At 33.0% G+C, this 16,060-nt stretch overlaps 4 protein-coding genes across 4 annotated transcripts; 1 reads left to right on the forward strand and 3 right to left on the reverse strand.

The window, feature by feature from the left end:
• Window positions 1-906: 906 nt before the first annotated feature.
• TRIADDRAFT_57795 (uncharacterized protein) lies at window positions 907-4,147 on the forward strand (the record flags this gene model as incomplete). The annotated part of the gene is made up of 10 exons (XM_002113864.1): window positions 907-1,002; window positions 1,926-2,114; window positions 2,316-2,552; window positions 2,893-2,996; window positions 3,184-3,229; window positions 3,298-3,391; window positions 3,501-3,571; window positions 3,661-3,705; window positions 3,796-3,941; window positions 4,018-4,147. The coding sequence occupies 10 exons, from the start codon at window positions 907-909 to the stop codon at window positions 4,145-4,147; spliced, it is 1,158 nt and encodes a 385-aa protein (XP_002113900.1).
• A 1,432-nt stretch (window positions 4,148-5,579) lies between these two features.
• On the reverse strand, window positions 5,580-8,798 carry TRIADDRAFT_57796 (uncharacterized protein; the record flags this gene model as incomplete). The annotated part of the gene is made up of 15 exons (XM_002114185.1): window positions 5,580-5,652; window positions 5,796-5,890; window positions 6,006-6,069; window positions 6,151-6,192; window positions 6,273-6,341; window positions 6,422-6,492; window positions 6,914-6,992; window positions 7,097-7,188; window positions 7,286-7,314; window positions 7,545-7,589; window positions 7,717-7,772; window positions 7,890-7,942; window positions 8,055-8,134; window positions 8,391-8,482; window positions 8,611-8,798. The coding sequence occupies 15 exons, from the start codon at window positions 8,796-8,798 to the stop codon at window positions 5,580-5,582; spliced, it is 1,128 nt and encodes a 375-aa protein (XP_002114221.1).
• A 206-nt stretch (window positions 8,799-9,004) lies between these two features.
• Window positions 9,005-11,412, reverse strand: TRIADDRAFT_57797 (uncharacterized protein; the record flags this gene model as incomplete). The annotated part of the gene is made up of 7 exons (XM_002114186.1): window positions 9,005-9,117; window positions 9,221-9,283; window positions 9,402-9,468; window positions 9,600-9,695; window positions 9,849-9,923; window positions 10,029-10,065; window positions 11,321-11,412. 7 exons carry the CDS (start codon window positions 11,410-11,412, stop codon window positions 9,005-9,007), a joined length of 543 nt encoding a protein of 180 aa, XP_002114222.1.
• A 1,420-nt stretch (window positions 11,413-12,832) lies between these two features.
• Window positions 12,833-14,580, reverse strand: TRIADDRAFT_28004 (uncharacterized protein; the record flags this gene model as incomplete). Its single annotated transcript, XM_002114187.1, has 8 exons — window positions 12,833-12,963; window positions 13,101-13,221; window positions 13,363-13,501; window positions 13,655-13,770; window positions 13,884-13,985; window positions 14,092-14,165; window positions 14,227-14,337; window positions 14,439-14,580. Coding segments are annotated over 8 exons (936 nt in total), but the record flags the coding sequence as incomplete, so codon positions are not given.
• Between the last annotated feature and the right edge of the window lie 1,480 nt (window positions 14,581-16,060).

Here is a 16,060-nt window from a genome sequence, read left to right on the forward strand (position 1 = left end):
ACATCATTCTTTTCTACAATCTAAATCATTCTACTTAAGATGTTATTACTCTTCTATTAACGTCTAGGCCCTTTCTCCGAAGGGCGTCTTAACAACTACAGCGTTTCTAGCTACATAAATCTTGTACCATAATTAGTCATCAACAATTTGTAATATAGTAGTTAGCAATCATCTAATATTACCTTCACGATAATATCTATTCAAATTAACTGAACTATATCAAATATAGCTATCCGTATAATCAAATATGGATGTATCACTAGACTCCGTTTCTAGATACAGATATTACTTGTACGAAAAGAGATCGGATGTATATTCGGCATGCTCTTCGATGAAATAAATGGGTTTGGAGGTAAGGTAGAGTCAGAGAGAGCGGGCATTTTGGCATGCCCTACGGTAGGGCATATACTACAGCAGTCTTCTACTGTTTGAGCACAGTACACGTGTAATATAGTATCGTATGGATAGAGGTATAGAAAAACCGTGGCTTTGCTTTTGTTCATACTATACCATGTGGGTTTATAATTGTTAAGGTACTAACACTGCTAATACGTACTGTATACTTCTGCATCCGAGCCATTGTAATCATTGCCGTGATCTAGCTTGACCTAGTGGCAGATAGATTTAATTTAAGTAGCAACCCAAACTAGGAGGGAGTTTTTATAATCTAGCCTTCATTTATCATCAAATTAACGTATAGCTTTTAAATTCTATAAGAATTGAAAGAATTTCAAGATAATCCCACCTCCACTTCTGTGTTTTGGTCATTCAGTACTCTATATTACAGTATACAGTACTGTATTATTCTTTTAAGTTAACATCAGGCGCAAGTGGAATTGGATGAACAAACCTCTTGTGAAGTATCTTCAATTAAAACAACTATTGAAAGGAATATACCGTAAAGTTATGGCTGCAGAAATAACTCCAGATAGTGTAGTACCTAATGATGGACCACCATCGCCTAAGAAGTTCAAAAGTTGCGATGAGAGTGACGGAAATGAGGTTTCATTTTGCTTGAGTGCTACAATCTAACTTACATATTTCGTAATACTTGGATTGATATTTATATGTGTACTGTATGTGTAACAAGTAAATTTAATATTACATTACAACTGACAACAAATCCTTGATCATGATATGCATACCGTTCCATGCATGTCTCTATTGGTGTACTGAAATGTCATTCTTGATTGATTGTAGTACCGTAGTTCCTATTTTACTTATACTGTACGGTAGTATGATTAATCAGTTAATTATGGCTAAACCGATCGTCAATGAAAGAACATCTCAAACAACCTGCTATTACGAAAATTACCCTATTTTTTAAAAGCAGATGTACAGTGCTAGGTAGAATCATTTTAAAAGTACTTATTAGAAAGATAAGCAACCTGCAATTTCGTTCTTAGTTGATGCTATGCAATATGGAAATGAATAGCACTATAAAGTTATTCTCAGCGATTGATCATATACAATTTGCAGTAGTTGTAAAATTGAAGTGGGAATTAACAGTGCAATGATGAAATATCATATTACTGTCGATAAACAGTAGAAAGCTTTCTAATTGCTGCCAACTGCATACTATTATGTCGTTACAGATTAATTTTAATTATAAATGCTCTAATTATACGGTACGCACAACAGACAAGGTTCTGTACCATAAGCGAAAGTGGTCTAAGAAAATATGCAACAATAGCCATGGATTTATTTGAAGTGATGGATTTATTGGTTATGCTGCGGTTATAATTCAATTGTTAATACACAAAATACAGCATACATGTAGGCGTACATTAGCTGCTAGTTCTAGGTCTATAATTGCAACTTTTAAATGAGTCAACTTTCCAGATGAATGATCTGGCGTCTGACGTATCGAAGAACAGCTGCATTTAATACATTTCGCTTACGATATGCATTTATTTATATATTAGGTCATACAAACTGTAACTCCTAATGATATCGGCAAGAAAAGAAAAGTTGCTTTGTTGCTAGGCTTTTGTGGTGCTGGATATTTTGGTATGCAGAGAAATCGGGGTACTAAAACAATTGAAGAGGATCTAATAAATGCCCTATTTAAAGCCGGTGCCATACCTGAAGCAGCGAAAGAGCACGAACAAAAGGTATGGAAGATTTTACTTCGTATTTGCTATGTTTAATTTACGAATCAAGTTATTCCCAAGTTTAAATTTACTGCTTTGTTGCTAAATTTATAGAATACTAGATTGTACTATATCATGTTGCTTTGTAACCTTGAGCATATTTAAGGCATGGTTAACGCCAACTTAGATTACGATATTACCATTACGGTTTCGTTTGAATAGATGGCATTTCAACGTGCTTCCAGAACTGATAAAGGTGTGCATGCTGCTGCGCAAGTTGTATCATTTAAAATGTTTGTGGTTGATGATGTCATTGCTAAGATCAACTCTCATCTGCCGCGAGAGATACGCGTTTTTGGTCATTTTCGAGTTACCAAGGGTTTTAATTCTAAAACAGCATGTGATGCCAGAACATATAAATACGTAATGCCTACATATGCCTTTGCAAATAAGGAAAAGGTCTGCTCAAAACTTATGCTTTTTTAACTAATCAGATAGATTTTTAGCAATGTAATTGCTCTAAATTTAACTAAATTCAACATGCTTTAGATACAGATTTTTACGGTGATTTTCACCTGATATTAGGTGTAGTATTGATACAATACTAAAATAATCCGTCTTCACCTTCACTAAATTGATTTAGCAAGTAGGCCGTGATTTCTTCATTTACCAGTACAGAATAGATCGTAAGTGATGACAGAAACAGAGACCCTGACGTATCTCATGACGACAATTTCTGTTACATTTTCTTCATGATAGTCTGGCATTACTGTTGTTTACTAACTATCAATTATCTCAGAAAAATATGTATATCTTGGTAATAGAAGCAACCATAAAGCACGTTCGGGATATACTGGCGATGTACGTTGGAACACGAAATTTTCACAATTTTACGTCAAAAAAGTAAGTAAGCATGTTTGCAATGATTAAAAAATTTCAATGCCTAAAACTCATTACATACTTTTCGTTGGCAATAAGTATGATTTAGATTTAGGAATTTGTATATTAAATTTATTACGCAATAAAAGGCAACGATATAAATTTGTATCATGATTTCTGATTCATTATTAATAATAAATGTATAATTTAGAGCTTATGAAGATGACAGTGCTAAGAGATATATTATGCAATTTGACGTAAGTTAAGAAAATTACACAATTGGCTAGTTCAGATATCAAACGTTGCTTTCTTTGTTGTTGTATAGTGTGGTCTCCCTTTTGTGCGAAATAACCTGGAATTTGTTACCCTTACTGTTAAGGGACAAAGTTTTATGCTTCATCAGATTCGTAAGATGATCGGTTAGTCACGGCCAGTAGATTTATAACAAACAAATCGCTTTCATTTGTTTACTTCCTATTGCGGTCTTTAACCCAAAATTTGTAGCTAATATCATGTCACATTTGTTAGGTCTTATGATAGGCATAGTACGTGGAGACGCAACGATTGAAGCAATGGAAAAAGCATGGGAGAAAGATAGGGTAATTATACAGTATAAGCAACGTTTAATGGAATTATTTTCATGTATTAAATGATAAACCAGTAGTTTCTGTAATAACTAATTGCAAAGGTTGATATACCGCGTGCACCTGGATTAGGCTTGATGTTGTATCAGGTTAAAAATTTGACTTCAAAGACAATTAAGCCATGATCAAGCTTTAGCTCAAATCGCTCATGTTTTCCTGCAATTTTTTTTATTTTTTAGCTACATTATCATGCATATAATAGAAAGATCGAGCGTTTAGGAATACATTCAGCTATTGATAACACGATATTTGATAAAGAGATTGAAAAATTTACGGATGAATGTATTAACGAGCATATTATCCAGAAGGAAACGAAAGAATTTTGGTAGGTATATAATTTACGGTTTTGATCCTACTTGTTAACATTGCTATTTATAGTTTCAATTCAATCTTCCTTTTAGTTTCTTAAAGTGGCTCGAATCTTTAACCTATCATTCATTTGATGACCAACCACGTTCCGCACGTGATCAGACTTTAGAAAATCCTTCTAAATGTAATAATGACTCTAATTCTGGTAAAGAGATGGAATAGCGATGCTTAATTAGCATTTGTGGATCTTCTGATGAAAGCTTTAATGTTACAGAAATTTAAAACTGTAAATAATTTTAGTATTTTTAATTTGATTATCGATCTTTTGAAAATAAAGTCAATCATTCAATATATCCTTTAGTTGTATAGCTTTACATATCTTGCAAAATCTTTATAATTATTAATTTGACGTAATTAGTAATACCATATTCACTGATTATAGAGTAGCAGTCTGACTTAATATCTAGTACAGTATAATTATCACCCAATGCTACAGTAAATACTGTAATCTCTTTTTCAATGAGTTGACTATTTGCGAATATATGTCGTAGCATGAATAAAATCTCAAGTTACATGTATATCTGTACAAATGCGTGTGAAATCATATATCTCATGTTGTGTAGCATATTTTAAGAAAGTTAACTAGTTTGGGTGGTTATGATATATTAGAAATATCTATAATTTTCTCCGAAGGTTTTGAGACAATATTTATCATGCTCGAATTATGAATCTTCTAAGCTAGAGAAAGTATGAATAGTATGCTTTTACAGTCTGCATACTACATACCGTATTTTGAATATTTGTATCAACTATTTATTGCATGTAAATATAATCACCTTTGATTCGGTAGAGTTATTAATTTTTATTTTTACTAGTTCACTGCCCGTCATCTTACTAGCGGGTACTCTACCTTAGTAGTATTTATAATAATCTAGCATGCATACATTTTAGAAATTCAGTTTCGGTCACATTACTACATAAATGACATAATACGTACACCCATGCAAAAAGAGCGCGATATCTGGAATGCAATATGCACATACCGTATATGGTACGTTACAAGATACACAAGTATAACATTGGCCGATATGTGGTAAACAACAGTCGAAAATTCTGACGGCTAAGTTCATCCTCTAGAAATTTGTAACATGGGCCTCTACCAGTGAGCGTAATATTTCTGAAAAGTCTCAGTTATTGATGTTAATTAAGTATACTTGCAGTGAATAAGATATTATGACTATAGATCTGAAATAACATGGTACAGGTCATGATGTTCTATTACTCGTAGCGTCATCAATAACTTGGCTTATGATGCCAGGACATGTGTATGTATGTTGAACAAATACATAATACTGTCCGCAAAATACTGCGTACGGGTTAAGCTAATTTGTAGTAATAAGATTGAAGCTGCTTGGTAAGCAAGAGAATTTTCATTATCAAATACTGTTTAATGCAATTTTCACACTTTATTTATGCAATCCAGGCTATGTACAGGATTTTCAGATAGCTCGATAAAATGTAGCTAATTATAGTATATGTTGATAGTCTAGTATAAAGCAGTGACACATGGTATTTATCTTAATGACAATTGGTACAGATCAAAGCAGATGTTAGTCAGTCATATGTAAGTTAAAAAATTTATTAACTTTGCAGGCTACTGTAGACCGAGCGTGAAGTCATTACCTCCGTTTTCTTTTGATAAATTAAAAAGGGATTTAATATTTTTCCTGTTTAAAAAAAACATGATATCGTTAAAACGAACAATAGATTACTTAATTTTAATTAATAACCCATCATTTTGGTAGTAAATCTATAGCTGAAATGATAAGTGAAAGTTATATTGGAATAATTGTTTTATTTTGTTACTCACAGGTCTGCGTTGTCAAAGTTTACACTTTGTTGCACTTTATCCAGCATTGTGTCTGGTAAATAATATCCAGCAGCAAAAATTGATCGACAAATTTTCTTGGTATACGTAAAACAGTGGTTAAGTTCTCTGACTGAAGAGTATTACTCCGCAAATTGTATACACTCGTGTTGTTAATCATTTAATGCAGCTAAAATCAGAGCGAATACTTACTTTAGTAGCAGGTGCATCTGAAGCTGCAACACTGCCAACAAATAACGCTTGCAATGCTGTGAAACTAATGAGAAAAAATTGCAACAAATAGGTGCGTCAGTATCAATTAATATCTGTTCTACACAAGAAGAAGATTATGTCTTACTTTAATTGAACTTTAAAGTTAGTACGTTCCTTAGCAAGTTTCCTATGTAAGCAAACAAGACCGGAAAGATTACGTTAAATTCTTATGTAATGATTAATACCATTAATTACGCGTAATTTTACCAAGCTTCGTCGAGATGTCCGCAAACGACATTGAGTCGTATCAATTCTCCAAGCATAAATGAGGACAGCCTGATAAAATATGGATATAAAAGCAGTAATTATATGACTATCGTAGTTCGTTCAATGTGAAATTTCAATAGTATACTAACGTGGCAGGATTAGCAGTGCGCTGTGTCGCTTGGAAACATTCTGTAGCTACTTGTCTGCATATATTTAAAGACTATAGGGTACGAGTGATCGTTACTGTCTTAATTTTCTAAAATGAGCTGTAAAATTTAAATTTCCTGGAAATCATGAAGGCTTCTACTTGCCTCAGTATCGGTTACGGTCATTTTTAACGCCGAAAATACTGCTCCACACATTCTTTCGCTTAGCACCAGTTTATATTTTTGTATTTCTGTTTTATAAAAATTTATTCATTTAAATAGCACTGAGATGACTCAAAAAAGTATCGTAAACTTGTATATACCATTCCACATTTTTAGAACATATTTGGGTTGGTTGAAACGCCGCGCGTTCTGCAATATCATAACTATATAGTTAAGTCCACCATGACCGCGTGGAACAAAGTGCTAGGAGATACAAGTTAGCAGTATTACCTTTAACTGTTATGAATAGTAATCTGCTGGATAGTGGCATACCTTTGGTACAATAGCACTATAGCAATTCCAAACTAATTCGGGTTCTACATTCGAGCATATTATTGCGAGGAAGGACGACCTTTAATCAACGAAAAAAGCAAGGTATGATAGCTATAATGGATAAGTCCTAAGAATTGTCTCTTTTGATACTACCTCTACCAGTAAATTATAGTATTAACATACAAGAAATCTCTGTCACTTTTTACGAATTGCCAATTATCGTCGGCTAATTTGAAAATTCTGACAGCTAAATCTGCATCATCTAACTTCACTGCCTATAATACAAAGGGTAATGAGATCAAGCGTGTCTTTAGCGTATCATAAACCTGGAACGTCTATATGTGTTGGATATTGAAAGTAAAATTTACAAACCACTTGGACTATCGTATTCATAAAGTTCACTAAATGTGTTTAAAAAACGATAATGTAAGTACATGAATACCAGAGTTGACAATTAGATATAAGGCATTTTGTATTTACTGTCATCTGGGTGTTGAAGAATCCATTTTTCGAAGTTGGACTGTTCAAGAGTGCTGACAATTTCGTATGGAAGACTGTCTAATTCGCCTTATTTGATAGAAAAAATTTAGTATCTAGAACTGTTAATGTGTCCAAGAGATTTGCTACGTACCTCGACAGGCCTTCAACATGTTATCGAATACGGCTAAACTAGGCTCTAGAATAGATGTAAAGATATTGTAATTAGAGCACTTCATCGTATCTCAATAAGTCGCAAATAATTCCAGGAATAAAGTCTACACACCTATGCCGATAGTTTTCATCTCTCTTACAATTTCCATTACCTTCATCTTTGATTGGTTCGAATGGAGAGCCAATTTTAGCAATGTTATAAATGTTTCTAACGAAAAGCGATAATTACAACTTAACAAATTTATAATCACATGGAATCATTCGTATCCAAACGCTGGCATTAATAATAATAAATTAAATAGTGAACACTGACATTACTTCGTACTTACCTAGATCTGGAGAGACCGCTGGTTCGTCTTGCATATGATGCACAAGTTGCTAAATTAATTACAAGGGAACAGGAATTGATAAAAAAAATGTATAAGATCTATCGTTCAATGCAATATATCTATTCAGATATGACTACTTTAAGAGGTAGGTACTACACTACCTCAGCGGAAATCCAACGCTTTGGCGGTATTATTTCATAAACAATACTTTGAAGCAACGCATTGTAAGCGGCAGTGGTTCCTGGTGAATTAATTATATGAAAAGATATAAGATATCGTCTTACAATACAGTATAAATTTTAGATCTGATTAGGATTGTTTAGTTTTAGTGATTATGTAAGAATTCATTTATCATCTATTTGCCTTGAAGTTGATTTTGTCGCATTTCTTTAAACAACTCCCACGCTCGTTTGGATTCCTTAAACTAAATTAATTAAAAAGATAGCTAAACAGCTAGTAGATTATACCTGTAGTGATATTACATTATAGGTTAAAACCTACTTTTAGAGTTCCGAGGATCATTGCACTATAAGAAATTCCATCTTTTTCTTTCATCCTCGAGAAGAAGACTTCTGCCATGTTAGATTTACTAAAATCGAACAGATTAAGCGATTGATGATATCATTGTTTTTATACTATCCTTGTTGATACAGGTTGACGTAACGCATTATTAACTAGGTATAGTTGCAAACAAAATTAAATTCATTATCACGTTACCTCCAAGCTACAGGACTAGCTGATTTTGCATCCGTATGCATGTTTGCTAATCGTTTAGCTAATCCATCCATAAAGCTATCTTCTTTCTTTTCATCTGTTGATTGTACGTTATCCTCCGTGCTTGCTTGCATTTGCTCCTCAACATCATTCTCGTTCTTTTTATCTTCAGACTTTGTGTCATCATCCATCCTTTCTTGAATTTGGTCCTTAACATCGTATTGATCAGAATGGATAAATCAAATAAATTTCATGATTACACAAGAGGAATTGTTATGGCAATATTGCATAATCAGATATTTATATAATTTTACTACGGTGATACATCAGTGTATCTGCATCTAGTGAGGGTGAATATGAAGAAATAACGTGTTATATTATAATTTAGCAAGTAATATCAATGACCAACCATAACAGAAACAAAATCAGGCGCCTTGTTGGTAACTCCTATGCCTTTAAGGGCGTACAATTCCAGTAATTCGTTCTGAGCGGCTAATGGTATTTCTCTACCTGATTAAGATTATTATTTCGAGCAGACAGTAATAACAGTTACGTTATTTTCTTGTTTCTCATTGGCTATATAGTGTAAAGTTCTTAAAAGTTGATTCTCTACCTTTCCTGGTTATTCCACGATATATTTTTCTGGCTTTATAGACATCTCCATCGCGGATGCATCCTAAGTCAGAATAAGTTTTCGATTCAATTAAACAGTTGTAAATCTTTAAAAATAATGGTATGGTATAACCGAGTCGGCTGATATTGTGTTGATCGGCATCAACTGTACAAATACATACTTTTCAAACCAAAAACATTGAAACCAATTCTATTCCTGGATCTCTTGGATAGTAAATTGGTATTATACTAAGGAAATGACGAGCAAATATATGTATGCAGGTTAGATTAAAGCATCATGCAGAGTTCAATCTAAACAGTATGGCTAAAGTAAGACTAAAACGCCACAGACAGTGAGAGTTTACAGTGTAGGGGTATACCGGTTTCATTTCTCTTAGCGGCAAGTATTTTCTACAATGTTCTATGACATAATCAGCAGCATCTTCACCCGCTTTTCTTGCATTCTTAAAATCTCTCTAATGACACAATAACTGTTTATTAATAAAGCGGACTATATGCCTGCCATCCTACTGTAAGAAGTAGTAATGTTGATGTATTATTGCAGTGAACAGTTACGTAATCTAGAGAATTTACAATAAATTAAATTATTCTAAACAGTTGTGATATACCGCATCTTTGTCATCAACTGGGAGCAAGTGTAAATCCAGTATGTAATCATTTAGTAATTCCGCGTGTTTACTTTCCTACGTTCGTGAATAATGGAATATAACTATTAATAATAATTCTTAGACTACTTTAACCTTATTTTTAGTTAAAAAGTGACAAAAAATTTGGGTACAGTAACTTACCATGACTACAGTTGGAGTAAGCGCTTGCAGTACTTTGCTAGGTGTTCCAAGGACAGAAAGTAAAAAAGAAATTTTATTGGAAGAAATGGCTTGCATTGACAGCTGAGTGAACTTGGCTATTATAATTATAATACAATAACGTTCTATGCTATCGCATTTTCGTTCATAGTAGTTAATTTGAAACTTATATACGCACGTATATTAATTATTTGGGTATGCTACTAATTAATTGTTAACCTCTTTCTATGATCTTCCTTGAATAATGCTAGATTAGATAATTTTTTATCCTCTGCTAACCTAGATAAGAACCTGCTATATAATGCAATTGAAAAAGTTAAAGATTGGAAGTCGGTAATGTGACAAATTAACTATTGTCATACGTATTATAACCAAGATATTTCAATCGCTGGTGATAAGAATAATTATTTCTTAGGGTTTTACAATGCTGGCAGCTGTTCTGATGTTCTACATAGGAATTATTCTCATGCTACACTTTTACAGACCATCTACTGCTGCAGAATAGTTGTGCATGTGTTATACAAGATATTGACAAATTCACTACTCGTTCAAACGAAACACAACTAATGATGTTCATCTCATTGAAACTTGCATAGTATTCTAACTACTGCACTGTAGATTAAAAGAGTCTACTTTTATACATCGAATTTTCCAATTGTTATCACACTTAAATCGCTATTAACTGTTCGTTTAAGTATTATACCAACAACGATGTATCTCTAATGAAGCATTTGCTATATATAGTATTAGCAAGCTAAAGTCCGAATTAAGTTTAAGAACGACTATTTGCTAAAGGGAAAGAAAATAAACTTTGTTTAGTCCTTTCAGCTCACTAAACACTTACGTAGAGCAATAAAATCTATTCATATGATTAACATTATACTTTAAGCACTCCAGCACAATTCCGCTATCATACAGTATTTCACTTTCAAAGTCCGTAATCATATATACGAGTCCTGTACTGCACTGTAAAAGATAACAGCATTTAACAAGTTGTTGAAAATGAAATGAACTGTAAACTATACTAAAAGTATAATACGAACGAAATATGCACATCATAATCTAACAACATCTTACTCTCTCTCTCACGTTTACTGTAATTCAATGCTTAGTTGATAAATGTTGCACATTTACGGATGTCTACTGTAGGTTAGACGGTATATTGCACAAGCTTTAGTCAAACTTGTGATAACCACAGTTCAACCATCGCCTACTTCTTCACTAGCTACAGAATTAAGATAAAAAATGATATAGCAACTTAATTGAGTTCATACCTATTATAAATGAGTGTATTGATACTAGAATAAGGAGTTAACCGAGGCCGTAGCCGATAACTGAGAGGAATAAAGTGACGATATGCAGCCATGATGAAGATTAGGAAGGCTGGAAGGGACAAGCTCTCAACCTCTGCAACAGCTGCAGTCTGCCTCGGTACAGAGGAGAGCGAGAATAAGGTCTATCGTCGTGGCTTCTGGCCTGTGTACAGTACTCATACAGTACTTGGACCATGGACTAAATTGCTAGACATACGAATTTATACTGCGCAAAATAGATTGTCACCTCATTGACCTTTCCTTCTTATGCACAGATGGATTCATACGGTAAAACCAGTCCTATGGTATCGAACGATATGACAACTCATTTTGCACAGCTATCGGTACAGACGTACAGACGGCACAAACTGAAACTCCATGCTGTATCTCCGTAGTGTACTGTCGCAAGTATCTATGAGTGCGCCTGTGCAATTGGCAGTCATTCAGACAGACAGAACAGAATCAATAAAGAAATGAAATCAATAACGTAAAATAAAATTAAAGTAACATTAATTAACAGTTATTTAATATTTTAAGTGAGATGAAATGCTGCTTACAGTACTCTAAACCTTTAGAGATGAAGAAAACCTAAATGGCTGTAAATACTCTTTTCTTTTCATGTAATGCAATCTTTGAAAGAGTCTATAAAATCCTGCATTCGCATTTCAACATTTGTCTCTGCACGTGTAAGCTATACAGTGCCATAAATTGAAATGGGATCGTGAGACATTGGAGTAAACCAAATGAAGTCAGCTCAGATTTAACAAGGCATGCTTGTATAATGTACAGCATAGAGATTAATGAAAAACTTTTTTCTTTATGCCGTACAGTGTGGATTTAATTACAGTAAAATTTTAAAATATTTACATCATCGCTTTTCAATAATACAGTTCCTTGTGACATTAATAGATAACTAGTAGTGAGTAAAAATGTTTTGTGATACAGTACAGCTAAAGCAAAGATTGTACTATATATCTTCATTGCAATAATTTGTTTGTTACCTAGATAGGAAGAACACCGATATTCATTAAGTTGACCATTAAATGGTACAAATTCCAAGATTCCCAAGTAATGCGTATGATGAACGATTAATACGACCGATAGATACGGATGGACGTGGATACAGTATCATATATAAGTACAAACTATAGACAGTACAAAATCTATAGATCCTGAGTATTTAGATTCTTGAAGATGGTAAAGCAATTATAGATGTATGGGACAGTTATAAGATTTATCTAGAATATGTTATAAGCTTATAAATGCTAAAACAAATTAATAAGCGACAGATACAGTATAACAACTATTAATTTAGCCTACATACGCGCACTTATATTGTAGTCACACCTATGCTATGCCAATATAGGCGTATGGCAATTTTGCTATTATAGAAATATAAATTGATGGCAGCGGCGGTAAAATTATTTGGATGCTTTATTATAATCCATATATTTATTTGCTTTCTTAAAAAATTTAACAGCGGGGCTTTTGAAGGCACACATGCTTTATGGACGAAGAACGTGACCTTTTCCCATTTTTTAACTTCCATTTCATTAAATCAATACAAGTTACAGCGTCTTCTTTACTGTCATGACCATCATCACCTAAGATGAGTTTGTAAAGCAGGCCAAATTAATACCTGAAAATGTTTCTTATGAGCATTAAACTAATAATCGCGCGGTCATGGATTGGTTAATTCAAAAATACAAATAAATTTATTTTTAAGTATTGTAATTCTAACCGCTATTTTGGATAATACGCTTTAAGAAATCACGCGCGAGATTTTTTAAAGATCGCTTATAAGGTAAACCACGTCGATGAGGGAATACCAAGGCTGTATCAACAATCATCTTATGTATTAACTATAGTAGAAGCGAGTACAGCATTAGAATAAATCTCAAATCAGGGTCATGGGTATCATTTTATATATATCTTTTTACACTACAGGTATATTCAAATCAATATCTACAGATACTAATAACAGATTATAGATGAAATGTTACCTTTAACGATATCAGATCATTTTCGAGTCCATGACCTACAATTATCGTATTCTCATAAACGTAACTTAATATTATTGCTTGCGCATCGCGTAATGTAACATTAATGCCGTTCATATCACTTTCCGTAATACCACTAAATCTGTAAGAAAATATTAAGTGTTATAAGTTAAATGCATGTCAAAGCGGCTATACGTAACAATCTAAATCACCAAAGAAAATGTTTAAGAAACGCCCAATCAGGACGGATATTTTTAAAATCGTGTAAAAAGCAAATTCAAAAGATATTACTTACCTAGTATTGTAATCAATGATTCTAGATGACGGTCTTACCAAACTATCGTAGACGACTTCAGCATTATGATCTACCATAGTTACGCGACATAGTTCTATTCCATTAGCAGTATAGCACTGTATCATATAATTTTTATTGCTTTAATATGCAATGAATTCTTATTTAGTGCTATAAATAGATGCTCGACAATAATAAGGCGAAAGTTTCTATTTATTTCCGAAATTATTACCATTTCACAATCTAAGGCATAAACATTATTTTCTGCTGTTGCCGAAGAAATAGTGGCAACATATCCAGATGACATATCTCCATTATATCGATGTACATGGCTCTAAACGATTTAGATTGGCTTATAATGACTACGAATTCATATAATCAAAGATATTGGTAATATAGCGGTAATAAAATGATTGGATACCTTACACCTTATAACTTACTTTAGAAATTGAACAACCGGCTCCTCCGACTGCTCCATCACAGCAGCTGTAAATATTAACAATCTCCCCAGACACTATAAAAAAAGCACAATTCTTAGTATAATAGTTGATCAAATTAATGACTCCGGATTTTACCTTTCTTAGAAATAATTCTACCGAAATGGTAGACGCATTCATCATCAACTTGTGTGCCATCTTTCGTAATACAGAACGCTTTTCCACAACGACAACATGTGCATAATCGATCTTGAATGGTAGTTTCAAAATTTTACGATACACATTCGCGCATGAAGTTGATTAATGAAGTCATTTATAAAATATTGCAATATAATTTAAATATTTACCACCATTTTTTTGGATTACAGGCGAGGGGTATTTTTGTGTTACGTTGTGTATAGCAGCAGCCCCAGGTTTGTCCGGTACTGGTAAAGGGTACGAATTATCTCGTAAACTGTCAATGCTTGCTATATAATCTTTTAAGCTTTCATAAAATTCTAGTGAACGTTTAATAGCCGATCAAATTTACAACGAATTTGATTATACTATATTATAATTATTTCTATTAGCTAACCATTAACTAGAATAGATAACTATTTGTATACTCGTATTACCTGCAAGATCACTCCTTGCGGAAGATGAAGCCCCTCGTTCGCTTTTACCCTCTCGAAGCAGTTTACTTTTTACCACAGCAAATCGATTTAGGTAAGTTGATTTCTTAGAGCATCCATTATTAAGATCTTTCTCTTCCTTTTGAGCCTACAAAATAAGTTATAGCAATGTAAGATTTACCCTACAGATTTACATTTTGTGATAAGTTAGTACTACATCCAGACAAAAATCCAAAGAAGTATTTTGCTATTATAATTAAATAAAATATGGAGTAATTCGTACTTGTTCATAAGCTTCTTCTTTATTTGATTCAATTTTTATATATATTTCAACTAAGCTCTCTAAACATTTCTGTCTTATGGCTAGTGGTATCTTTGATCCAGGGGTTGGCATGATGATCGGTTTATTTAACTGTATTATAAAAGGTAGATTATCAGAGGTAGTACTGAAGCCTTATTTCAAATAGAAAGTGGCATGGTTTAATAATGTAAGTTGTTAACCATGAGTTTATAGTACATCGAACTAAAGACTTGATAGAACGAATTCTTAGTCACTACTGTATTGCATCTTAAATTTTATATCATATGCAGTAACTGTATATTAACAGCAAATATCTACAATAGTGCATACGGCATACTATTCATTTATAGTTTGATTTTGCTACTTCTTTTATTAAGGGCAGCCAAAGTACATGCTGAAAAAATATTAATCCGAAACAGTTGCAATAACTGATAGGTCACCATTTTTACATGTACTGTAGTCTGATATATGCAAAGCGCTATAATATGTTTTTATTTTTAATACTTTATAATAACGATAATATCTTTGCTTACTTTTTTTGGAACGTGAGCAATACGACGATGTTTATTCTCTTCATCCGTTGACAAAGAAGACTTTTCAGAACGCTTAAAACGAAGAAGCCAACAGCATATAATTAGAAAGGGGACTGCATATTATATTAATGTGTAGGTCCCGAAGAAAAGTAGTAAGTTTACTACTATTTACTGATAAGATGACCTTATAAGTAAAAGTATAACTTGTTTTACATATAGCCACAATATGTAAGAGTTTTGCATATTATAATTGAATGACAATTGATAGTCGCTGGTTCAAGCATATACTCACTGATATGCCGTAAAGAAAGATAATCATGTATACGACTATTAAAATAGTAGTACTTTAACGAACCTCATAGCAAGCTATACTTGGATATGATATCTTTTTAGGCACATTTAACAACTTGGCCTTCTTACGTGTTTCATCATCCTACAATTTAGTATATGTGTTATAAAGGTTATAAAGGAATATACAGTATACTCATTCATTGAACATTTATTAAATTATTCCACAGTAGCATCTT

The sequence above is a fragment of the Trichoplax adhaerens genome, genomic scaffold (genome assembly GCF_000150275.1).
Source record: "Trichoplax adhaerens TRIADscaffold_7 genomic scaffold, whole genome shotgun sequence".
Classification (NCBI taxonomy): domain Eukaryota; kingdom Metazoa; phylum Placozoa; class Uniplacotomia; order Trichoplacea; family Trichoplacidae; genus Trichoplax; species Trichoplax adhaerens.